At 35.3% G+C, this 26,095-nt stretch overlaps 1 protein-coding gene across 1 annotated transcript; it reads right to left on the minus strand.

The window, feature by feature from the left end:
* Positions 1-1,228: 1,228 nt before the first annotated feature.
* On the minus strand, positions 1,229-23,067 carry LOC148953914 (DNA mismatch repair protein Msh6-like). Its single transcript, XM_089086016.1, has 4 exons — positions 22,942-23,067; positions 17,402-17,545; positions 4,690-4,906; positions 1,229-1,371 (listed from the first exon to the last, which is right to left on the minus strand). The coding sequence occupies exons 1-4, from the start codon at positions 23,065-23,067 to the stop codon at positions 1,229-1,231; spliced, it is 630 nt and encodes a 209-aa protein (XP_088942142.1).
* Positions 23,068-26,095: the final 3,028 nt, after the last annotated feature.

The raw sequence follows: 26,095 nt of genomic DNA on the forward strand, positions 1-26,095 counted from the left end.
GATTTCATTAAGGTAGAAAGTATCCATCGCTTTACTAAAATTTATCGATGAAGACTTAGGGCCAATGGCCTAGCAACTATATGACAAAAACCTTTGTACGGTGTTGATTTCAACGAAATACAACATGCTTAATTTACTACTAAATGCGTCTATAAGGCCTCTGTTCCATGGGGGCTATTTGCATGATTTGAGGTTCATATCCTGGGGCTATTTTGTCTCAGGGAGCACATCTGACTTTAAATCATTCCAATTAAATTGATTGTAGTGAAACTTGGACAAAATACCACGTTGAGCTACGGAAAGGGTGTGACATAAAGAGTTTAGGCTGTTGAAAAGACGGTCAGTTGACGTTCGGTTGATTTTTGCTCTTAAAAATTGGACAAGAGCTTCTAATTTCTGACCAATGAGCCATCCCCCGAAATTCTACAACTATCCACCATTCTATGGGAAGCGGTGTGAGTTAAAACAGTAGCAATGCGTGGAAAACACTCTCGCCCTATGCAAAGTTAATTTCTAATCGATTTTTTAAATAATGCTGGGAAATCCGGTGCCCCCTTCATAGCAATGTCCCTTCCCCATGAAAACTTCCTCCACAATTTTTTTAAACCTTTTGGCAACAAGCTTCAATTAGAAAAAACATTAATAGAGATTAAATTTAGATATTAAAACCCGGCTATTTTATTATCTAAATGTTCTCTTCGTCACTCAATTAATAGATTTTTTTAACTTAAAAGATGTTGATTCTGGGTAAAATATATTTTTTATTCAGCTTAGTTTTATCTAATTTGTAAATTATGTTTTAAGTATTAATGAAATTTGCTCTTAAATACATTTTAATCTGTAGGCCTACGGTTAAAACCAGGTACCAATCATATCCATTATTATCTTTTCCAAAGATAGTCAGCTAGTTCCCGACCATCACAAGAGAGTATACGTTACGTTTTTTTGTGCCTGTCTTGAGCAAAGATCTGCGGCTACGTCGGTCCTCCACGCAACCAAGTTAAGGATTCATGCCCACCCTTTAATTCCGTAAAAGCAAACGATGGGAAAAAATTAACTATGGGAAAGGTTAAAATATTTCAACTTCACAACAAGTTTAGCGTTCTGAAGTAAAGAAGTCACCTTACAGAGGGCGTTGTTTTCAAGAACATCGAGATTTTTCATGGTAATGGCATCAAGCACCATGAATCTACCAAAAGCGTCCATTTTCTTATCGGGGGTATATTCATCAACAGGGGTATATTCCATAAATTTTTTTCATTGAAAACAGTTCCTGGTCCAACTTGCAGGTCATAAGATACCATGCAATCCCACCAAGAGATTTGACAGCTAATGCCTTATCTGCTTTGGGATTAAGGCCAAGTGTTGAGCCTAGAAATATGTGAATAAAGAAATACAGAAAAATTCAATTACTTTTAATCATAGAAAAGGTGCAAGGCCAATAATAACAAAAGAAATTGGATATATTTCCGACCAATACTCACGAACAATGAAGAACTTGAACCACCCAACATGAAACCGCGAGACAGGTTATGTAGCAAACCTTAAACATACCTCATTTACTTTTATTGAACTTAAAAAAAACTATGATCATAGACATTGCGACGTTTCAAAGACATTGGAACGTCTTTGATTCATTTTTGCTTCCCAAGCCGGCATGTGCACCTATATATTTTTAGGGGGGGGGGGTGAAAATGCATGTTTTTTTTTGGGGGGGGGGCTGTTCCCACGATGTTATTTATCTCTGAATGGAATCACTTATTTTTTAATATTTATGCTCAGAAGAAACTGTGGCCATTAGTCCTCGATCTCTGCCATTTCTTTTGTTACTTTATCGGGTTTTAAACATTGGAGATTTTTCTATTTTGGAAAATATCCAACTTTCTATCTCTTTTCTATTTATATTTCTTCGATTTTTAACAGTCCCTTTATGGACAAACGTTTTCTAATACTTTAAAAGAAAAGAAGCTAAGCTAAGCCAATCAAACTAAAGAGGTTTTCAGGATTTAAAAAGGGATACCGGGGATATCTAATTAAAGTGAATTACAGGATTTAAAATGGAATAATCTACTTACTTATTTTTTGCGAATTCACCTATACGTAAAGAGTAAAATGGGTATAAAAAGTTGGAGCTGTTCCCGTGTTGTGAGATGGTTTGGGGTCTCGGTTCCGTCATAAGCACCTTCTTCCGTCACAATCCCCGAAAGGAAAACCCGGATTGTATGGCCTCATAGAGTCGTCATGGTGGACTTTTAACGAGTTTGCCTTGCCGGAACCGTGGCTGCAGATGGCGCTGCAGGGCGACCATGAGGTATGGCACCCCTTGAAGAAATTACAGCCTAGTAAACAACATGGCATTTGTACTGGTTATATCGGAAGCCACAGTGATGACAGTGGTCAAGAATGGTTCTGAAACGTGAGGTCACCGAACGGAAGTGGATTTGCTTTGTGTTTTACAGAGGAATTTTCTAACAATTGTTTTGGGCACCAATTTTAAACAGTAAACTGTACAAAAATGTTATTCTATTCCCCTTTCTAGGGCTATAATGAGAAAAAGGTTTAGATGGCTATTACACGTTCTGCAGATGGAGGATGACGAATTGCCAAAGACCGTCCTTTTTGGTCAACCATCTAGGGCCAAACGAAAAGGAGGTCGTTCCTGAATTGAGCTAGAGGAGGTCGTAAGGAAGGATTTAAGGGAAACTGGAAATTCATTGGAGGATGTAAATAGGGAGGCTTTAATAGATTTGGAAGGAGGTGGAGCGTAAGTAGCTATGTTGTCCTCAGGCAGCATGGTGCTGCAGTGAATTATTACTATTAGTAGTAACAGTAGTAATAATTAGTAGCATATTAGTAATTAGTAGTATAGTAGCAACTAGCAGTAATATTAACTCTGAATTAGCATCTAGTTGACATATTTGCTACTTTGAACAGAAACGTATAGAAGAACTAATTTTAGGGAAAGAAGGGGTTAATTAGACGCTTGAAGAAACTTTTGATTCGTTCAAAATGCTTGATTTAGAGGTGTCTCAAACGGAGTAAAAGGTGCTATGGTTCCGACGCATATAAGGTGTGTATGTAGTAAGAATAATTCAATATCATTAATTCTAAAATTTATTTTTAAAAGAAAGGAATTGCAGTCTATTTTCACACCTTTTCCTCCTAGGTGTAAATATCTGAGCATTTATTCGCTATTGTTAATGTTTAACTTGCCTGTGTTTTATTCTATGTATGGTATCACTCCCCTAGTTCTTATTCTTAAAAAAATTCAAAAATTCACTTTATTATATTTATTCAATTTTAATTTTGTTGTCGTTGTTTTTCCCCGTTTCCCCATTTGGGGAAAATTTCCCCCATTTTTGCCGTGTAGGTTTTTGCAGCAGGCACTGCTAGCTTTGGGTATACTACTGATTATTATTTTTTTATTTATTTTGATTCATAGTTAATTGGGAGCTACTACTACTAATACTATTCAAAAAATGACAAGAAAGAGATTTTTCATATCTGAAACTCGCTTTTTTCTTTCAAGTTCGAAGAAGTGTCAGCTTTCAAGCTTTCAGTTTTCAGCTTTCAAGTCTTTTCAAGTGAAAAGACTGTTGGACACAGTCTACGGGGATAAACCCGCACAGATTCGTTCAAAAAGAAACACATTTATATATTTTTAAACGAGATTCCGCTAAATTCGACATTTTATAATTATGAGAATTTTTTACTAGGCGATTTTCAAAATTTAAAATGATATTTAAGAATACTATTTAAATATGAATTTGTAAATACTACATGACATATCTAATTTGTATAATGACACTGCCAAGTTTTGTTCTCATTTAGTAAAACATGTTAATAACAGATAAACAATTATTAACAATAATAGACAAACAATAATAATAGTAACTAACTAATAAAAATAATAAATAATATAAAAATAAATAATAATAATAACTAATAATAGGTAAACAATAATAATAGATAAACAATTATTAACAATAATAGATAAACAATAATAATAGTAACTAATAATAGTTACTAATAAAAATAATAAAATAATAAATAATATAAAAATAATAATAATAATAATAATAATGACTAATAATAGATAAACTATTATGTTATTAAAAATTGTTGCCAGTAGGGGTCATTCTGATAGTCATGATCCAACAAAATTCTTTCATCTTATCAAAATACAATATTCCTGTTTGAAAAATAATTTACAATATACTTAAACATCATAACGAAATATTTTATTAGTTGCATATTTATAACTAGCGGGGCTGTATCCAAGGATTTTTTTTTGGGGGGGGGGGATTCATTTTTGTTACATTTTTGCCAGACATATTTTTTTTTTGGGGGGGGGGCTCAAACTGCAGACCCCCTCCCAGGGACACGGCCTTTATAACTAGTTAAAATTTTACACTAAGAACAAAACCAAACATAAACTAAGAATAATTTTAAATTGAAATGGGACAAAAACGGTAAAAAGACATATCCTGCCCCCAAAATCCTGACTATATACCTAACAGCAAGCCCCCTCTTATAAATTAAACCAGCCACTATATCTTCGTGAAGTCATACATTTCTGGCTATGGCTTTGTGCTGAATTGCATAGTGACCAATGGCCCTATGCAAGGCCATTCAAATAGCTCAATCCTAAAATGCATAAAATAAAAAATAGTTTGCAAAAAAGTATACCTTCATCCAAGAAGGGAACAAGTCCTTTTGGCCAATTGGTTTTGCCAACTTCTCCTGGTTTGTCGCAAAAATAATCCCCTTCAGCTAAAAACTTCAACGTCTTTTCGGCATCCCAAAATTCTGTATTTGGTGTCAGGGCTTCAAGTGCATTGCTGCCAAGTGTTGTCAACAGCACATGGTGCGTTGTCTTCGAAAGATTTTGTTTCTCGTAGAGAGCCTGGAGGTCAAAACTTAAACTCAATTTTGCAAATCAACAAAAAAAACATCCTTTAGTTCAGAGTCAGCTCAATTTCATTAATTTAAGACGCATCTCAAACAGAATAAGAGACACTTGTTCAAAAAAAAGGAAAAAAAAAAAAAAAAAAAAAAAAAGATGTACGACAGACAAGAAAAAAAAAATTAAATACTCGAGAAAACAAGGGTAATACGAGCCAATGTACAAAAAATAAAAGTACAAAAGCAGATATTTCGACAAGAATGTCCCCCAAATCACCTTCAGTGCTAAAAAAATAAGAAAAAGTAACTTTTTGAAGTAAACTCAAACAGATGAGACATTTATGAGATTGAGATACTCAGCAGATAAGAGTTTTAATTGTGCTCTGTTTGATTTTACTTAAAAAAAACATAGTTTCCTTCTCTCTTTTGAGCACTGAAGACGGCTAGGTTGAGGTCCTTGCCGAAATATTCGTTATGTCGCTTTTGCATCTTTTCAGTCCTTTGGCTGATATTACCCTCGTTTCCTCGACTATTTATAATTAAATTATTATTGAATTTATTTATAACTAATTATATTATTTTGTTTCTTCTTTGTCATACTTCATGTATAGCCAGTGCGGTCTTAGAATGTGTTTAAAAGCACTAGAAATGACGTAACACGCAATTAACCAAAAAAACGGATAAAGCCATGTTTAAAAACAACAGTTATTGTTAGTATTTTTTCCGTTTTTCTTTATGTTTTTTTATATTTTATTTATGTTTTTTTTATTTATAGTGTTTAGCCAAAATATTCAGGCTTTTATTATTATTTGTACTAAAGGTTTTGTTTTTGCAGAGTACTCTATTTTATTGAAAGTTTATAAGTTTTATAAGTTTATAAGACAGTGTTGTCTAAGCAGTTATTTACCATGTGTAAGACGCACCTGACGAGATAGACCAAAGGACTAGAAGCGTTTGCCAGTAGCAGAAATTGTAAAAAAAAAATTAAGCGGAATTTACTCAACGAATAACTCTTTCTGGTCGAAAAGAGAAATTTGAAGATCTGGTCTAAGGTGAAATTTGGCAAAACAATAATAGTTTCGACGATTAGATAACTTATGAAATTTATTAAAAAAAAAAAATCAGACAGGGTAAAGAGTAAGGAGATGGGGGAAAGCTAGAGCGTTATTGGTACTTGAAAAATTTGATCGGTAAAGGTGTTTGAAGAACCAAGGGCATTGAAAATGAAATATGATTGGAGGAATTACCAAATAGCAGTGCAGGAATCAAGTAGCAAGGACAAGGAAAAGGAAATTTGATTCGAGGAATTACCAAGTAGCAGTACAGGAATGAAGTATCAAGGATACCGAACAGGAAATCTGATTGGAGGAATTACCAAGTAATAGTGTAGGAAAGAAATAACGAGGATAGTGGACAGGAAATCTGATTGAATGAATTACCATTTGGCGGTACAAGACTGAAGTAGCAAGGACAGCAAACTGGAAAACTGATTGGATGAATTACCAAGTAGCAGTGAGAAGAAAAATGAAATCTGATTGGAAGAATTACCAAGTATTAGTAGCCTACAGAAATGAAGTACCAAGGACAGTGAACAGGACATCTGATTGGAGAGATTACTAAGCAGCAGTGCAGGAAAGAAGTAGCAAGGACAGCGAAAATTAAATCTGATTGGAGAAATCACCAAGTAGCAGTACTGGAAGAAAGTGCCAAGGGCAGTGAAAACGAAATTAGATTGGAGGAGTTACCAAGTAGCAGTGCAGGAATGAAGTAGCAAGGGCTGCGAAAAGGAAATCTTATTGGAGAAATTACCAAGTAGTAGTACAGGAATGAAGTACCAAGAGCAGTGAAAAGGAAATGTGATGGCAGGAATTAACAAGTGCCAGTGGAGGAATGAAGTACCAAGGACAGTGAAAAGAAAAATCTGATTGCTGGAATGGATCAAGGCGAAACTGAAACAACCACATTTACATAAAAACAACTATAAAATAAAACATCCAGAACGTGGTTTTTACGCCTCCGTATATAGTTATGCAGTTTCGGTAGTAGCGGGCACCAAATTAAAAAGACACGTGGTTACAAAATCAGTAAAAAATAAGCTAAAAACATCTGGCACTAAACTGCTTTAAGAGGATGTAACTTTCCTTTTTAGGTATCATAGGCAGCGCGTTAGCAGTGCCTAAGTAAAGAACGATGTGGCTACAATGTGCTTTTTTGTTTCTTTCTTCGACAGGCACTTCGTATCGAAGGAAATGTCGTAGAAACTTTGAAAAGGGCTCATTCGCTTGGAAATTGGGGTGATTCCCCCAAACATATCCAATCAAAATTTTGAGATAGCCATTTTGTCCAGCGTAGTTGATTTCCCAATACAAAATGTGTTTTTGAGGAGAACACTCCCCCACAACCCTCAGGGCAAGGGTTTTAAGTTATGGCCTGGGGAATATAAGGTTTTTATAGGAGGCGTTGTCGTAGAAACTTCAAAACAGGCTCTTTCGATTGGAAACTCAAAGTGCTAGTCCCCTTTTTAATAGTCAAAAGTGATTGGAAGGCAACTAGCCCCCTCCCCCCTCACGCCCATCATTCCCCAAAACATATCCAATAAAAATTTTGCGATAGCCATTTTGTTCAGTGTAGTTGATTTCCAGACAGAAAATATATTTGTGAGAAGGACACTCCCCTCACATCCCTCAGAGCAAGGGTTTTAAGTTATGCCCTGGGGGCATATAAGGTTTTATATAAGGCGTTGTCATGGAAACTTCAAAAAGGCCTCATTCGATTGAAAATTCAAAGAGCTAGTGCCCTCTTTAATAGTCGAAAGTGATTAGAGGGCAACTAGCCCCCCCCCCCCACGACCATAATTCCCCCAAACACATCCAATCAAAATTTTGAGATAGCCATTTTGTTCAGCGTAGTTGATTTCCAAATAGAAAATTTGTTTTTGAGGAGGACACTCCCCAACTACCCTTAGGGCAAGGGTTTTAAGTTATGCCATGAGGGCATATAAGAACGATGTTGGCACAATGTACTATTTATTGTTTTTTCCTTTAGAGCTAGGCCCTTCATATGGAAGGGGTCGTCGTAGAAACTTCAAAAGGGACTCATTAGATTGGAAATTGAGAGTTCCGATGCCCTTTTTAATAGTCGAAAGTGATTGGAGGGCAACTAGCTCCCCACGACCATCATTCCCCGAACACATCCAATCAAAATTTTGAGATAGCCATTTGATTTCCTGATAGAAAATATGTTTTTGAGGAGGATACTCCCCCACAACCCTCAGGGCAAGGGTTTTAAGTTATGCCCTGGGGGAATATAAGGTTTTTTATAGAAGGCGATGTCATTGAAACTTCAAAATAGGCTGTATCGATTGGACATTCAAAGGGATAATTCTCTTTTCAATAGTTAAAAGTGATTGGAGGGCAACTATCCCCCCACCCCCGCACATCATTTCTCCAAACACATCCAAACAAAATATTGAGATAATCATTTTGTTCATTGTAGTTGATTTCCTGATAGAAAACATGTTTTTGAGGAGTACACTCCTCCACAGCCCTCAGGGTAAGGGTTTTAACTAATCACCTGGGGGCATATGTGGTTTTTAAAGAAGGCAGTGTCGTAGAAACTTCAATAAAAGCTCATTCGATTGGAAATCCAAAGGGATAGTGCCCTTTTTAATAGTCAAAAGTGATTGGAGGGCAACTATCCTCCCCCTCCCGAAGCCCATCATTCCCCCAAACACATCCAATAAAATTTTGAGATAGCCATTTTGTTCAGCGTAGTTGATTTCCAGATAGAAAATATATTTTTGAGGATGACACTCCTCCACAACCCTCAGGGAAAGGATTATAAGTTATGCCCTGGGGGCATATAAGGTTTTATTGAAATCTTTGTCGTAGAAACTTAAAAAAGGGTTCATTCGATTTCAAATTCAAAGGAATAGTACCCTTATTAATAGTCAAAAGTGATTTGAGGGCAACCAACCCCCCTCTCACGCCCACCTTTTCCCCAAACATCCAATCAAAATTTTTAGATAGCCAATTTATTCAACGTAGTTGAAAGTTTTGGAAATTAGGTCTTTAAGGATGACAACCCCTGCCGCCCCCCGCCCCACAGACCTCAGGGCAAGGGTTGTTTGTTTTGCCCTGGGGTATATAACATTTCGTTGTTGTAGAAACTCCAAAAAAGCTCATTCAATTGGAAATTGAAAGGACTAGTGCCTTTTTTAATAGTTGTAATTGAATGGATAGCGTCTAACGCTCCTCTCACTCCAACCATTTTCTAAAACACATCCAATCAAAATTTTGAGATATCCATTTTGTTCAACGTAGTTGAAAGTTCTGGAAATTAGGTCTTTTAGGATGATAACTCCCTCGGAGTCCTCAGTGCAAGGGTTGTAAGTTGTGCCCTGGGGGCATATAAGGTTTATATAGAAAGATGTTGTATAAATCTTACGCAGCCCAATCGCACTGCCTAAGTAAAGAACGGGGACACTCAAGAACGGGACAAGAAGTGGGGACTAAGTAAAGAGGAGGACAATCCCCCATAAATCTCAGGGCAAGGGTTTTAAGATATAACCTGGGGGCATATAAGAACGATGTTGGCACAATATATTATTTATCAATTTTTTCCTTTAGAGCAGGGCACTCCGCATCGCAGAAGTTGTCGTAGAAACTTCGAAAAGCGCTCATTCAATTATATATTGGAGTGGCTTGTGCCCTTTTTAATAGTCGAAAGTGATTGGAAGGCGACTAACACCCCTCTCACGCCCACCATTTTCCAAAACACATCCAATCAAAATTTGAGATAGCCGTGTTGTTTAACGTAGTTGAAAGTTCTGGAAATTCGGTCTTAGAGGATGACAACCACCCTAACATACCTTAGGGTAAGGGTTGTAATTTATACCCTGGGAAATATAAGGTGCTTATAGAAAGCGTTGTCGTTTCCAAAAGGGCTCATTCGATTCGAAATCGAAAAGGCTAGTGCCCTTTTTAATAGTCGAAAGTGATTGGAAGGCTTAACATTTTTTATAGTAAAGATCGAAATGGGTATAATGTATTATTTTTTGTTGTTGTTGTTGTTGTTTAGACCAGGGCACTTCGTATCAAAGGAGCTTTCGTGGGAACTTCGAAAAGGGCTCATTCGATTCAAAATAGAAAGGGCTGATGGCCTTTTTATTAGTCTTAAGTGATTTGAGGGCAACTAATACCCTTCCACTACCACCCTCCCACCCCAACCCGCCCAATTCTGCTCTTAAAAATTAAACAAAACAAAATATCGGAAGTGTATCCAAGCTATCAAATAAAGTAAACAGATTTTTTTGCGAAAGCTATCAAGTTTTCCAGCCAGAGTTTTTCAGGTCAACTATAGGAGGTATGAAACTAAATTAAACAGTACTATTTGTGATCAGATTTTTAAAAGGGTGTATATTGTTAAAAATTGCTGAAAATTTTGCTCCAGCATACACATAGCAGGCCAAACTATAAAGTCTTAAAAACGAAAAGATTTAAAGTATTATTTTCTTTTTCCCTGAAAAGAATATGTCAATATAAAATGAACAGAAATTAATTTAAAAAATTTTTCCACAAAATGAATTTTTCAAAGAAAAGTAAAGAACTCCATTAAACAAAAAATGAGCAAATAATCTACCAAGCGTGAAACTACCACAAATCAGCATCAATAAATAAATGAAACCCAAAACGAACAGAAATTACAATAAATAACAGAGTCAAACTCAACACGAGCAGAAATTGACATAAGTTGGGCGCAAAACCCCTATGCCTTCCCAAGGCCAGAACTAAATTTGCACTTTACTGAAAAAATACAAATGAATGTGCATTGTCAGTTTAAGTAATCAAAATGTTAAAATTATTTGATTTATTAACGTTATAAAATTAAAACATTTATATTTTTTTCAGTAAAGTGTAAAATTTTGTTCTGGCCTTGGGAAGGCATAGGGGTTTTGCGCCCAACTTATGTTAATTTCTGCTCGTTTTGAGTTTGACTCAATTATTTATTGTCATTTCTGTTTGTTTTGGGTTTCATTTATTTATCGATGCTAGTTTGTGGTAGTTTCACACTTGGTAGATTATTTGATTTTATTTTTGCTCATTTTTTGTTCAATGGAGTCTTTACTTTTCTTTGAAAAACTTATTTTGTGGGAAAAGATTTGTAAATTAATAACTAAATTTGCACTTAACTGTTTAACTTAGTTTCATGTCTCCTCTAGTTGACCTGAAATGGAAAACTTGATACCATTCGCAAAAAAATATATTTACTTGCTTTGATAGCTTGGATATACTTACACGGTTTTGATTAGGTTAAATTTTTAGAGCAGAAGTAGCCTCGAAACTTTGAACATAATACCCTCAGTCGTTCTTGGGATACTGCTGAGATGCCTTATTGGGAATTAGCATTATCACAGCGCATTTTGATTTAATCTTAAGGCAACATTTAGTTTTTAAACATAAAGGGCATATGGGAAGGGGGGAGTGGAAGGGAAATTAGTAGCCCTCCAATCACTTCCGACTATTAAAAAGGGCATCAGCCCTTTCTATTTTCAATTGAATGAGCCCCATTCGTAGTTCCCACGACAACTCCTTCGATACGAAGTGCCCTGGTCTAAACAACAACAAAAACAAACATATTACTAATCACTTTCGACTATTAAAAAGGGCTCCAGCCCTTTGAATTTCAAATCGAATGCGCCCTTTTCTGAAATTTCCAAGACAACGTATTGTATAAAAAATCTTATATGCCCCCAGGGCATAACTTAACCCCCTTGCCCTGAGGGCTGTAGCAGAGTATCCTCCTCGAAAATATATTTTCTCTCTATAAATCAACTACGCTGAACAAAATGGCTATCTCAAAATTTTTATTGGATGTGTCTGGGGGAATGATGGACGTGGGGGGGGGCTAGTTACCCTCCAATCACTTTCAACTATTACTGAGATACTAGCCCTTTGAATTTCCAATCGAATGAGCTTGTTTGAAGATTTTACGACAATGCCTTCTATAAAAATATTATATACCCCCTGGGAATAACTTAAAACTCTTGCCCTGAGGATTGCGGGGGGAATGTACTCCTCAAAAACATATTTTATATCAGGAAATCAGCTACGCTGAGCACATTGGCTATCTCAAAATTTTGATTGGATGTGTTTGGGGAAATGATGGGCGTGGAGGGGGGGGGGGTTAGTTGCTCTCCAATCACTTTCGACTATTAAAAAGGACACTAGCCCTTTGATTTTCCAATCAAATTAACGTTTTTTGAAGTTTCTACGACAGCGCCTTCTATAAATACCTTATATGCCCCCAGGGCATAACTTAAAACCCTTGCCCTGAATGTTGTGGGGGAGTGTCCTTCTCAAAAACATATTTTCTATCTGGAAATCAACTACGCTGAGCAAATTGGCTATCTCAAAATTTTGATTGGATGTGTTTGGGGGAATGATGGGCGTGGGAGGGGCTAGTTGCCCTCCAATCACTTTCGACTATTAAAAAGGGCAAAAGCCCTTTGAATCAAATGTGCCCTTTTAAAGTTTCTATGACAACGTCTTCTATAAAAACCTTATATACCCCAGGACATAATTTAAAACCCCTGCCCTGAGGGTTGTTGGGGAGTTTCCTCCTCAAAAACATATTTTCTATCAGGAAATCAACTACGCTGAACAAAATGGCTATTTTAAAATTTTTATTGGATGTGTTTGGTAGAATAATGGGCGTGGGGGAGGAAGGACACTAGCCCTTGGAATTCCCAATCGAATGAGCCTGTTTTGAAGTTTCTACGACAACACCTTCTATAAAAACCTTATATGCCCCAAGGGCATAACTTAAAACCTTTGCATTGAGGGTTGTGGGGGAGTGTCCCCCTCAAAAACATATTTTCTGTCTGGAAATCAACTACGCTGAATAAAATTGCTATCTCAAAATTATGATTGGATGTGTTTGTGGGAATGATGGCCGTGGGAGGCTATTTGCCCTCCAATCACTTTCGACTTTTAAAACGGGCACTGGCCCTTGGAATTTCCAATCTAAAGAGCCTGTTTTGAAGTTTCTACGACAACGCCTTCTATAAAACCTTATATGCCCCCAGGGCATAATTTAAAACATTTGCCCTGAGGATTGCGGGGCGGTTTCCTCCTCAAAACGTATTATCTATCTGGAAATCAACTAGCCTACGCTATAACAAAATGGCTATCTCAAAGTTTTAATTAGATGTGTTTTGGGGAATGTTGGGCGTTGGGGGGGGGGGGGGTCTAGGTGCCCCCCAATCAATTTAAACTATTAAAAAGGGCACTAACCCTTTGAATTTCCAATGAAATACGTCTATTTTGAAGTTTCTACGCCTTCTATAAAAACGTTATTTGACCCCTGGGCATAACTTAAAACCCTTGCCCTGAGGGTTGTGGGGGAGTTTCCTCCTCAAAAACGTATTTTCTATCCGGAAATCAACTACGCTGAACAAAATTGCTATCCCACAATTTTGATTGGATGTGTTTGGGGGAATGATGGACGTGGGGGGGGGGGGGGCTAGTTGCCCTCTAATCACTTTTGACTATTAAAAATGGATCTAGCCCTTCGAATTTTCGATCGAATGAGCCTGTTTTGAAGTTTCTACGACAACGCATTCTATAAAAACCTTATATGCCCCCAGGGCATAACTTTAAACTTTTGCACCGAGGGTTGTGGGGGAGGGTCCTCCTCAAAAAGATATTTTCTATCTGGAAGTCAGCTACGCTGACAAAATGCCTATCTCAAAATTTTGATTGGATGTGTTTGGAGAATGATTGGCGTGAAGGATGGGGGAGGGCTAGCTGCCCTCCAATCACTTTTGACCATTAAAAGGGCACTAGCCCTTTGAATTTCCAATCGAATGAGCCTGTTTTGAAGTTTCTACGACAACGCCTTCTATAAAAGCCTTATATGCCCCCAGGGAATAACTTAAAACCCTTGCGATGAGGGTTGTGGGGGAGTGTCCTCTTCAAAAACCTAGTTTCTATCTGGAAATCAGCTACGTTGAACAAAATGGTTATCGCACAATTTTGATTGCATGTGTTTGGGGGAAAGATGGGCGTGGGGGGCTAGCTGCCCTCCAATCACTTTCGACTATTAAAAAGGGCACTAGCCACTCCAATTTCCAATCGAATGAGCCCTTTTCGAAGTTTCTACGACAACTCCTTCGATAGGAAGTGTCCGGGTATGCAGAAAAAAAAACACATTGTGCCCACATCTTTCTTTACTTAGGCAGCGCTAGCGCGCTGCCTATGATACTCTCAAAAATATAGAAAGTCAAAGTCTATACCTATTCACCTTAAAGACATAAATGATAGATTAATTGACCCTTTACATGCACCTGACGCATTTAATAATTAATTTTTCTAATGTTCCTCATACTGACTACTGCTCCTCCTTGCTGGCTGTACTCCCTTGCTTCAATGCTAGATCTATGTTTTTTTGTCCAACCGATAGCCATTAGGCACTTAAAATCATCGGTTCTCTCCCTATTAGTTTTACACCTGACTGTCTTGGATTAAGTAATAAGCTCCTGAAGACCATATCTTCTTTTGTTTACGAGCCCATCAAGCACATTGCCAACCTATCTTAAACCCACGGAGTTTTCCCTGATTTACTAAAGTCAGCCATTGTTATTCCAGTTCTTAAAAAGGCTGATCCAACTGAGATAGGTAATTATCGTCCAATCTCAATTCTTCCTGTTTTATCCAAAGTGCTCGAGAGAATTATCTTCAGGCGTATGTCTCCCTTTCTGTTTAGCAGTCAGCACTCCGTTTCCTTGATTTCTCCTCACCAATAGAGCTTTCGGGCAAAATTTCAACTTCTCATGCTCTAATTGACGCCACAGAGTTCATACGCTCACAACTCGACCTTTAAAAAAACTGTATTGGGCTTATTTTTGGATTTCTCTAAGGTCTTTGATACGGTCGATTATAGTATTTTAATAAGTAAATTAAATAGTTACGGTAATCGTGGTGTTCCTCTCTCTCTTGGTTGGAATCTTATCTATCTGGAAGGGTACAGACTGTGAGCTTAGGTGGAGTATCATCTCAGCCCATACCTGTTCGGTGGGGTGCACCGCAAGGCTCCGTTCTAGGCCCGATCTTATGTCTCCTATATATCAATGATCTTGTTATGGACCTGGGCCCTTCAGTGTATCCTGTACTAATTGCTGCTTGATTTGTACTCAGATTTTGGCATAGCTCCATTAGATCAAATCATACAAAAACTAAACTTATCGCTTGCTTACTCTGCTTTCCACAATAATCTCCCTCCTCAACTACCAACTTATTATAATATTAACAATTCGGAAGCCCATTGTCTCCGTTCATCCAATAGAGCCTTGATAATTCCTAAATGCGTTTCTAGTTCTGCCCAGCAATCTCCTACTTACAAATCTATTATTCAATGGAACAAAATACTAACCAGTGTTGAGCTAGCCACAAGTTGCTGCACGCTGTACAATAATGTAACAAAACTTGATAATATAATTTAATCTTTCAACTTTTAACCAATTTGCTTTAATTACCCATGTTTTATTCTCCTATCTTTTTTTTCAGTGTCACTTTAATTTTTTCTTTTTTTGGTCCTTAACAAGTTCTCTTCTAGTATCTTTATTGTTACTGATGTTTGTGTTATGTTTTTATTAGAATAGTAAATTGAAAATTGAAAAAAACAAATTGAAGCTTCACTGAAACGTCACTGAAACAAACTGAGACACTGGATCATTATTTAAACAAAGCCCAACATCTTATGTTCAACAGGAAGCTTCACTGAAACAAACTGAAACACTGGAAATTTATCTAAACAAAGCCCAACATCTTTATGTTAAACAGAGAGCTTCAATGAAACGAATGAAACACCTAAAGAGCACTGAAACAAAGCCCAACATCTATATGTTCAGCAGGAAGCTACGGTAAAACAAACTGAAACACTGGAACATTATTTAAACAAAGCCCAACATCTTTATGTCCAACAAAAAGCTTCACTGAAACGAACTGAAACACCGATAGGGCATTGAAACAAAAACCAATATCTATATGTTCACCGGGAAGCTTCACTTAAACAAAATAAAACACTAAAATATCTTAACCACTAAAACATTTGAAACACTGAAACATCTTAAACATCACTGAAACAAAGCCCAACATCTTTATGTCCAACAGAAAGCTTTACTGAAACGAACTGAAACACCGAAACAGTACTGAAACAAAGCACAACTTCTATATCTTCAGCAGGAAGCTTCCCTTGAAAAATTGAAACTCTGAAACATCTGAACCACTAAAACATCAAACATATGAAACAACACTGAAATAAAACCCAACATCTACAAGTTCAGCGGGAAGCTTCACTGAAACAAACTGCAACACTGAAACATCTGAGACACTGAAATATAACTAAAACATCTGAAACATCAAACATCTGATATATAACTGGAACATAGCCTAAAATCTGTATGTTCAGCAGAAAGCTACACTGAAACAAACTGAAACATCTTAAACACTGAAACATCACTGAAACAAAATTCAACATCTATATGTTCAGCAGCAAGCTCGTGAATTATGTTTATACTTTCACTAAAAGTCAAATTTAAGTCTAGAATGTTGTCAGTAATATATCACAAATCATAGCCACAATTATACAAATTCACTTCCATAAACGGATGCACCGGAATTTGATTTTGAGTCCTGATAGAGCCCTAGCAGGACTAATTTTCTCATTTTCATCTTAAGTTGAATTTAACTTAGTTCTACTTTCATTGTTTTAACTTGCTTTTTTGGACAAAATATTAACCAGTTTGACTAGTTTGAAAATATTAACTAGTTGAAAATATTAACCTGATAGAGCCGGACTAGTTAGAGTCAGGACTAGCTTTGAGTCCTGATAGAGCCAGACCAGTAAGACTAGTCAGACTAGTCGGACCTGATAGTTTTCCCATTGTTATCGTAAGTTGAATTTATCTTAGCTCTACTTTTTGTTTCAACTTGCATTTTTTTTTTTGCAAAAAGGTTAACTAGTTTTATTCTAAAATTCACTTAGCATGATAAAAGGCAGAGCACTCTTCGTCGTTGATTGCTACTACCAATACTACTTCTAACAGCTCAGTGCAGTTCGACCAGAGGCAAACATAGCACTAAGCTATGGCAGTTTCTTTGCTATGTTTATCTCAAAGATTGCCTCTTCTCAATGAGGATGGCATTACGACAGGTAATTGCGACCGTTGTGTTTTTGGTCGTACTTTTGGCTTTCTAGTTTTTTTATTGTAAGATAAATTTTATTTTGCTTCCACTTTTTTTTGCTGATGATGGCTATTAGCTAATGTTTCTTAGAATATTTTTAGAAAAAAAAGCAAAAATATACGCATTACATGGAAAACAGAAAGAGCCATACAAATTAACAACTAAATAGTAAAAAGAATAGTCAAACAAAAAAAAAGAATGTCGAAGAAACAGTTGAAGCAAGCAAAACGAACGAAGCAGCAACGACTTACCTGAACAACGTCATAATGGGCAACTAGGGTGCGGAGCCTGGAGCGGTAGCAATCGTCTTGAAACTGACTCAAGTTAAACGCTCCAATCGACGTGTCTATAAATGCAACACCAACGTTTACACTCTCACCGGCTCCGTCCAAAGACTACAAAAAAAACAAGTTAAAAATACTACTAATGTAATAATAAAAAATTAATACAAAGGAAGCAATCAAAATTTACAAATGCCAAATTACATGTAAAAAGTTACTTGGAGAAAAAATACGCAAGATTGAAAAGGGGAGGAAACTTATCCAAAAGGGTGATAAGGGCACTCGCAGAGTATGGGTAACTCATAAAAGTGAAAAATGGCGCTAGTGTCGCAAAAAAACTCAACGCCATCTAGCATTTGGTGACATATAGTTTTTTCAAGCTTTGCAATCGTTTTTATATCAAGAACTAAGATCAGACATTTATTACGACACTAGTTTTACCAACTGCACAAATTAAATTAATTATTCTTATCATTAAACTGAAAAAATATCAATCGTCACCAAAACGCTAGATGACGTTGAAATTTTTCGTGTCGACACTAGCACCAGTTCCTACTCTTTTTAAGATAGCCATACTCTTTGGGCACTCCCAAATGACTGAACGATTCAAAAGCTAATGTTAAAACTCTTTGAGCTGTAGAGCTCATGGCATCTCATTCATATTCATGAGTACCCTAAATCAGATCATGGGCAGCGCAATCGCGCTTCCTAAGTAAAGAACGATGTTAGCAAAGGTTTTTTTTTTGGTTTTGGCCAGGGCACTTCGTATCGAACTTAATGTCTTAGAAACTTCGAAAAGGGCTCATTCAATCGGAAATTGGAATGACTAGTGCACTTTTTAAAAGTCGAAAGTTATTGGAAGGCAACTAACACCCCTTCCACGCCCACCATTTCCCCAAACACATCCAATCAAAATCTTGAGATAGCCATTTTGTTCAGTGTAGTTGATTTCCAGAAAGAAATTATGTTTTTGAGGAAGACACTCCCCCTAAAGCCCTCAGGGGAAGGGTTGTAAGTTATGCCCTGGGGGCATATAAGGTTTTTAAAGAAACCTTTGTCGTAGAAACTTCAAAAAGGGCTCATTCAATTGGAAATTCAAAGAATAGTGCCCTTTTTAATAGTCGAAAGTGATTAGAGGGCAGCTAAACTCCCTCTCACACCCACCTTCTCACCAAACACATCCAATCAAAATTTTGAGATAGCCATTTTGTTCAACGTAGGTGAAAGTTCTGGAAACAATGTTCTTGAGAATTACTATCCCCCCCCCCCCCGAGCCCTCAGGCCAAGGGTTGTAAGTTATGCCCTGGAGGCATATAAGGTTTTTATAAAAAGCGTTGTTGTAGAAACTTAAAAAAAAACGAATCCGAATTGAAATGGCTAGTGCACTTTTTAATAGTCAAAAGTGATTGGAGGGCCACTACCACCCCTTCCATGTCCACCATTTCCCGAGACACATCCAGTAAAAATTTTGAGATAGCCATTTAGTCCAAACCAGTTGAAAGGTCCGGAAATTATATCTTTAAGCAGGACACTCCCCCCACAGTCGTCTGGGCAAGGGCTGTAAGTTAAGCCCTGGGGGGGGGGGGGTATAAGGTTTTTATAGAAAGCATTATCGTAAAAACTTTAAAAAGGGCTCATTCAATTGGAAATTCAAAGGGCTAATGCTCTTTTTTATAGTTGAAAGTAATTGGAAGGCAACTAACCCCCCTCTGACGTCCACTATTCCGCCAAACAAAATTTTGGAATAGCCATTTTGTTCCATGTAGTCGAAAGTTTTGGAAATTAGGTCTTTGAGGATGATAACCCCTCAGAGCCCTTAGGGCAAGGGTTGAAAATTAAGGCCTGGTGGCATATAAGGTTTTAATAGAAAGTGTTGTAGAAGAAACTTTAAGAAAAGCTCATTTGATTAGAAATTGAAAGGGCCAGTGCCCTTTTTAATAGTCTAAAGTCATTGAAGAGCAACTAACCCCCCTCTCACACCCAACATGTCCCTAAACACATCCAATCAAAATTTTGAGATAGGTATTTTGTTTAACGTAGTTGAAAATTCTGGAAATTATGTATTTGAAGATGACAAACCCCCCAAACCCCCCAGGGCAAGGGTTGTAAGTTATGGCCATGGAAATATAAGGTTTTTATAGAAAGTGTTTTCGTAGAAACTGCAAAAGGGGCTCATTCGATTGGAAATTTAAAGGGCTAGTGGCCTTTTTAATAGTTGAAAGTGATTGGAGGGCAACTAAACCCTCTCTCACACCCACCATTTCCCCAAACACATCCAATCATAGTTTTGAGATAGACATTTTGGTCCCGAAACTATGACTTTGAGTATGCCACTTCCCCTACAGCCCTCAAGGCAAGGGTTGTAAGTCATACCCTGGGTGCATATACGGTTTATAATAGAAAGCGTTGTCGAAAAAACTTCAAAAAAGGCTCCCTCAATTGGAAATTGAAAGGGTTAGTGCCCTTTTTAATAGTTGAAAGTAATTGGAGGGCAACTAACCCCCCTCTTATGCCCAACAATTCCCCCAACACATGCAGTCAAGTTTTTGACATATCCATTTTGTTCAACGTAATTAAAAGTTCTAGAAATTAAATCTTTGAGGATGATAACCCCTCGGAGCCCTCAGGGCAAGGGTTTTAAGTTATCCCCTGGGAGCATATAAGGTTTCTATAGAAAGCGTTGTCGTAGAAACTTAAAAAAACTGATTTGATTGGAAATAGGAAGGGCTATTACCCTTTTTAATAGTCGAAAGTGATTGGAGAGCAACTAATCCCCCTCTTACACCAACCATTTCCCCAAACACATCCAATTAAAATTTCGACTACTTTTTAGCAGTCGAAAGTGATAAGGAGGGCGATTAATTCCCCTCTCAAGTTCACCATTTCCCCAATCACATCCAATCAAAATTTTGAAATAGCCATTTTGTTCAACGTAGTTGAAAGTTCTGGAAATTAGCTCTTTGAGGATAACACCCCCCCTCTCACAGCCTTCGATGCAATGGTTGTAAGCTAGGCCCTGGGGGCATATCAGTTTTTTTTTTATAAAAAGTGTTGTCATAGAAAGTTCAAATAGAGCTCTTTCAATTCAAAATTAAAAGGGCTAGTGCCCTTTTTAATAGGTTAGTCGAAACTGAATGGAGGGCAACTAACTCCCCTCTCACGCCCACCATTTCCCCAAACACATCTAATCAAAAATTTGATATAGCCATTTTTCAGCGAAGTTGAAAGTTCTGGATATTCTGTTTTTGAGGATGATAAGTTATGCCCTAGAGGCATATAAGGTTTGCATAGAAGGCATTCTCGTAAAAACTTCAAAAAGGGCTCATTCGATTGTAAATTGAAAGGGCTACTACCCTTTTTAAAATTCGAAAGTGATTGGAGGGCAACTAGCCCCCCTCTCAAGCCCACCATTTCCCCAAACAAATCAAATCAAAATTTTGGGATAGCCATATATTTATGGAAAAAAAAATCCAACTGAATTTACTGAACAAAATGTGCATTGTCAGTTTAGTGTATATATGCTGATATTTATTACTTAGAATCTTAATTAATTTTTGATTTCTTAAAGTTATAAAAGTAAAAACATTTAAAATAATTTTTTTAGTAAAGTAAAATTATATTCTGCTTTTAGAAAGCGTAGGGTTTAGAACCCTACTCAGATTAATTTCTACTCGTTTTGAGTTTGACTTATTTTAATTTCTGTTTGTTTTGGGTTTGACTTATTTATTGATACTGATGTATGGTAGTTGTATGTTTGGTATATTATTTGATGTTAATTTTTGTTCATTTCTGGTTTAATGGAGTTCTTTACTTTTCATTGAAAAAACTTATTTTATGCAGATTTTTTTTTATTATTTAAAACTTTAGTTTTTTGGGGTTTGAGGCGACAGATACCTAGGTTAGGTTCCGTATTTAATATATGCTATGCTTTTAAATTATCATTTATCATGGAATCAGAATAATAATATACGAACTAAACATCAGTTCGTGTTTTCACGAACTGATGTTTTTTTTAAACTTGATGTTTTTTTATTTAGAGAAAGATACTATTTTTTATGCTATGCTTTTAAATTTAATATTAGACCTCTAACGTCATAACATTTACAATTTTTCCATAACATCTAAAATTTTAAAACTTTAGTTTTTTGGGGTTTGAGGCGATGTTAATTTCGCCTGTGTGAATGGTTATTATTGTTAGTTAAGCTAATTAGCTTTAATTAGCAAAACAAATTAAAGAAACGTTTTTTTTTTAGAATTTAAATTATTTAGAGTTAATTACGTTTTAAACGTAATTTTTTTACGTTTAATTTTTTTTTACGGTAAGAAAAACAAACTTCAGTAGGTTAAATATTTAGCCTACTGCTATATAGTAATATAGTCAAAATGAATATATTACATAACTAAATGACTATATAAATGAAGTATAAATGACTATATTAATGATTAAGTAGAGAAACATATTATGTTTCTCTAAATTTATGACTAAAATAGCATATATTAAATACGTTGGCCTCATTTAGCTTCATCATTAGCTTAACTCCTCATTAGCTTTATTAAGTTAGCTTAATGATTAAGTTATTTAAACATCTGCCGTTTATTTTCACCAACAGCAATCCTGGCTGTCAATGTTAAATTATACCAACCTTTTTGTTTTTTTGATCCTTTTTTTATAAAATATAAATATATAACCTAGTACCTTTTTTTATAATACCTAGGTTAGGTTACCTTACCTACGTTACGTTACGTTACCTAAAATATATATAAGTCATAAATAACGTTTAGACACTTGGACCGCTACCCGAACGTTTAAAACAAATTTTAACGTTTAAACACGGTTCCCGTATTAAATACGTTAACACCGAACTAGCGGTCCAAGCGGTCCTTCGTATCCTTCGGAAACTTTATTATAACGTTTGACATTAGATGTTAGACGTTAGAGGTCTAAACGTTTAAAACGTTTTGTTTTAAACGTTAACATTTGTTTTAAACGTTAGGGTAGCGGTCCAAGTGTCTAACGTTTAAAACAAACTTAAAAGCATAGCATATAGTGTATTATGGTTATCACCTGGAAAAAAAAACTGCCTTCCTACTTTAGTGACTATAATAAATGAGCACTTGAACAAGGTCTAGACCCTACTCATCCTTCCAGTTCCCCAGGATAAAACAGTATAACCAATCCGACAGTCCGAAAATCAAGTCCAAAATAGAGCAAATCAGCATCAATAAGCATACGTCAATGTTCCAAAACCAAGCTATAGCACCTTAAATCTACAAAAACATTATATTCCCAAGGTGATCACCATATATCGGGGCTCGTCAGATGAAAACTCATTGCCTATTTGGGTTTCGGCGCTTAAATTTCGTTACCCAGGCAATTTGAGCGCGCCATGCCATAATCTGGCATACCCCTATATAGTGCCACCAATGGAATAAACATAAACAAAATCAAAAATATCCAAAAAATAAAAACATATGCTCCAGAAAATTTTTTTCAAACATTCTTAACCAACATTCAAATAAAACTGAGAGCCGAACTTCAACCGATTTAAATACAAACAAATAAATAACACTAGTCCTCCACCCGGAACAATTTCACTCTCATTCACATTATAAGAATTAAATTCCGAATAGTCCATCCTAATCTTTACCTCAAATGTCGCAATCAAACCCCCCACCCGCTTGAAGATAAACCTTCTCCATCAATCAACCTCCGTAGAATATCATTCAAGATATATTGATAACTTTTATTATAATTTAGTAAAAGCTGACTGTACTTGAAACAAAGCTATTAAATTGCCAAGCAAGTTTATTGGCGCAAAAACCTCTTATGATTAGCTTCTTGCTAAGTAACATACATCTATTTCTAAAATCAATGTAATTAGTACAAATTCTTGCATATCTAAATAGTTGGGAAAAATACGATGAATATGTTATATTTGAATGAATTTTAATTTTTGGAAATGGAAAATTAACTATTTCAAAATTAAAATCGTCTGTTTTATTATATATTTTAACATTTATTGTATTATTAGGTATCAAATTAATCTCAAAATCTAGAAAATGGTCATATTGTCCATTTTCATTACTGGATTCCAGCTTTAACTCTGGTGGATATGTTTTACTTGCAATCTCTACAAAATTTGAACAATTTATCACCAGAAGGTCATCTAAATATCTTTTATTATTTGAGAGCAAGTGCTTTATATTACTTGGATTCTTTTTATCCGTCATATAATCGTATTCTAAATAATTTAGAAATAGGTCCGCTATAACTGGACTGGCATTACCCCCCATAGGAATTCCATTACATTGATAATATAGATTGCCATTATATCTATATTAATAAGTTATCAAAAAATAATTTAATGAAATTATTTTGGAATGTAAATAACAAAACACCATGTAACTCAAAAATTAAACTGATTTATGATACAGTATGTATTCTTGCTAGAACTAAAGGTAATGAAAATGAAAAAAAGTCAGATAAGACTGTTAATAAGGAGAATAGATTATATCTTCCTACAACTTTTATAAGTAAAAAAAGTGATTATGTAAATTTACCTAGGATTTTAAAACAGGCTTATTTGAAGCGTTCACTCCATATTAATTTAAAGCATAAGACCAATACAATCATAACACATAAATTTTAAAAACAGATTTGGCAATTTATTTTTTATCATAATTAAAAAATTAGGAACTTTTACATGGATAGTAATTGAAAACCTATTTTTAAGTGTGACCAATTGTTATCGTTTGTTAATCCAACTTACGAACATATTATTACAGGTGATTTAACAATAATTAAGCAAATTGAATTGCAGAATATAATGAAAATGGGGGCTAAATTCCGTCTTTCAAATCATCTAAAACCCTCGAATCTGCTTAGAGGGTTAAACAATAATCTCGAAATATTTATTGATAATTGGTGCAAAAAAGAGAAAATTAATAAAAATAGTTTTCAGAATTGGAAAAATTTAATTATTAATAAGGTTATAAATAACCTATATAAGAGGACAAATAAGCATGATAATGATGTTGTTTTTTATAATTCTAAGATAAAACAAGCAATTGATAATATAAAGAGGGATTTTGTAATTGTACCCATTGATAAAGCGAATAATAATTTTGCAATAATTTGTCAGAAGCTTTATTGTGATGTTTTAACAAAGGAGCTTAGTGCAACAAATACATATAAAAAGGTTCAAGATGTTAATAATAGTCTATTGATTGGAATAGAAGATATACTTTTTAAAAAATTTAATATTAAGGTTAATGATAATGATACAAATTTTCCGTTTTTATATTGGACGGCAAAGTTTCCTAAAAATCCCCCGAAACCACGCTTTATTGCGGGGGCAGCAAGGTGCCCGACCAGAGTTGCGGCTACTGACTTGTCGTGTATTTTAGGAGAAATCAAAAATAAGTTTGAGGCATATTGTTCGGGAATTAAAAAATATTCTAAGTTTAATCCATACTGGAGTGTTAATAGTTCGCTGCAAGTAATAGACTCTCTTATATATATTAAATACGTAACCTAACCTAGGTATCTAGGTATCTCTAATAAAAACGTATAATAAATAAAAGTATTTATTTAGAAATTTATGACTTATATATATTTTAGGTAATGTAATGTAACGTAGGTAACGTAACCTAACCTAGGTATTATAAAAAAAAGGTACTAGGTTATATATTTATATATTATAAAAAAATGATTAAAAAAACAAAAAGTTTGGTATAATTTAACATTGATAGCCAGGATTGCTGTTGGTGAAAATAAACGGCAGATGTTTAAATAACTTAATCATTAAGCTAACTTAATAAAGCTAATGAGGAGTTAAGCTAATGATTAAGCTAAATGAGGCCAACGTATTTTATAGAAAATCGAAAGAAAATCTAAATCAGAAAATCTAAATTTTAAATTTGTTTTAAACGCTTTTAAAACTTAACGTTTAAACAAACGTTTAAAAAAACGTTTTAAACGTTTAGACGTCTAACGTCTAACATCTAAACGTTAAACATTAGAGGTCTAACATCTAAAATTTTATTAACCATCTAAAATTTGAAAGATAGAAATACCTAGGTATCTAGGTATCTCTAAGAAAACTAAGAAAATCTAAATTAATATATGTTTATTTTCACCAAAAAACTTCATAAATGACTAAATTAAAGAAAAACAAATTTAAAAGCATAACGTTATAAGGCATTCTTAAGGTTATTTTTCTTTAATTTAGTTTTTCTTTATTAAAATAATAGTCTTTTAATTTTAAACATAGATGGCTTTAATTTTAAAAAGAGAATCATAAGGCGTTTAATAAGTCCCTTCAAAACAGCATAATTAATCTTAGTCAAAGTAACTTTTTCTTCTTCAACAACACTTGTTCTACCTAGGTTAGGTTACCTAGGTTACCTAGGAAAGATAGCTAGGTTAGGTTACGTATTTAAAATATGCTATGCTTTTATTCCATTAATTTTAATTTTAATAAACTTTAGTTTGTCTTTAAACTGACTGTCTTTAAACGTTAACAAATGTTAACGTTAACAAACGTTAACAAGCTTAGGTTACGGAAAATTTCTGACGTGTCGGTGTCACAAGAACACGGAAAACTTGCAATCAGTGTTTTTAGTCGCTATGCATATGCAATTCCATAGTGATCAAAGAGAGGT

This window comes from Artemia sp. Qi Xiang Cuo, chromosome 3 (assembly GCF_049724085.1).
Source record: "Artemia sp. Qi Xiang Cuo chromosome 3, ASM4972408v1, whole genome shotgun sequence".
NCBI lineage: Eukaryota > Metazoa > Arthropoda > Branchiopoda > Anostraca > Artemiidae > Artemia > Artemia sp. Qi Xiang Cuo.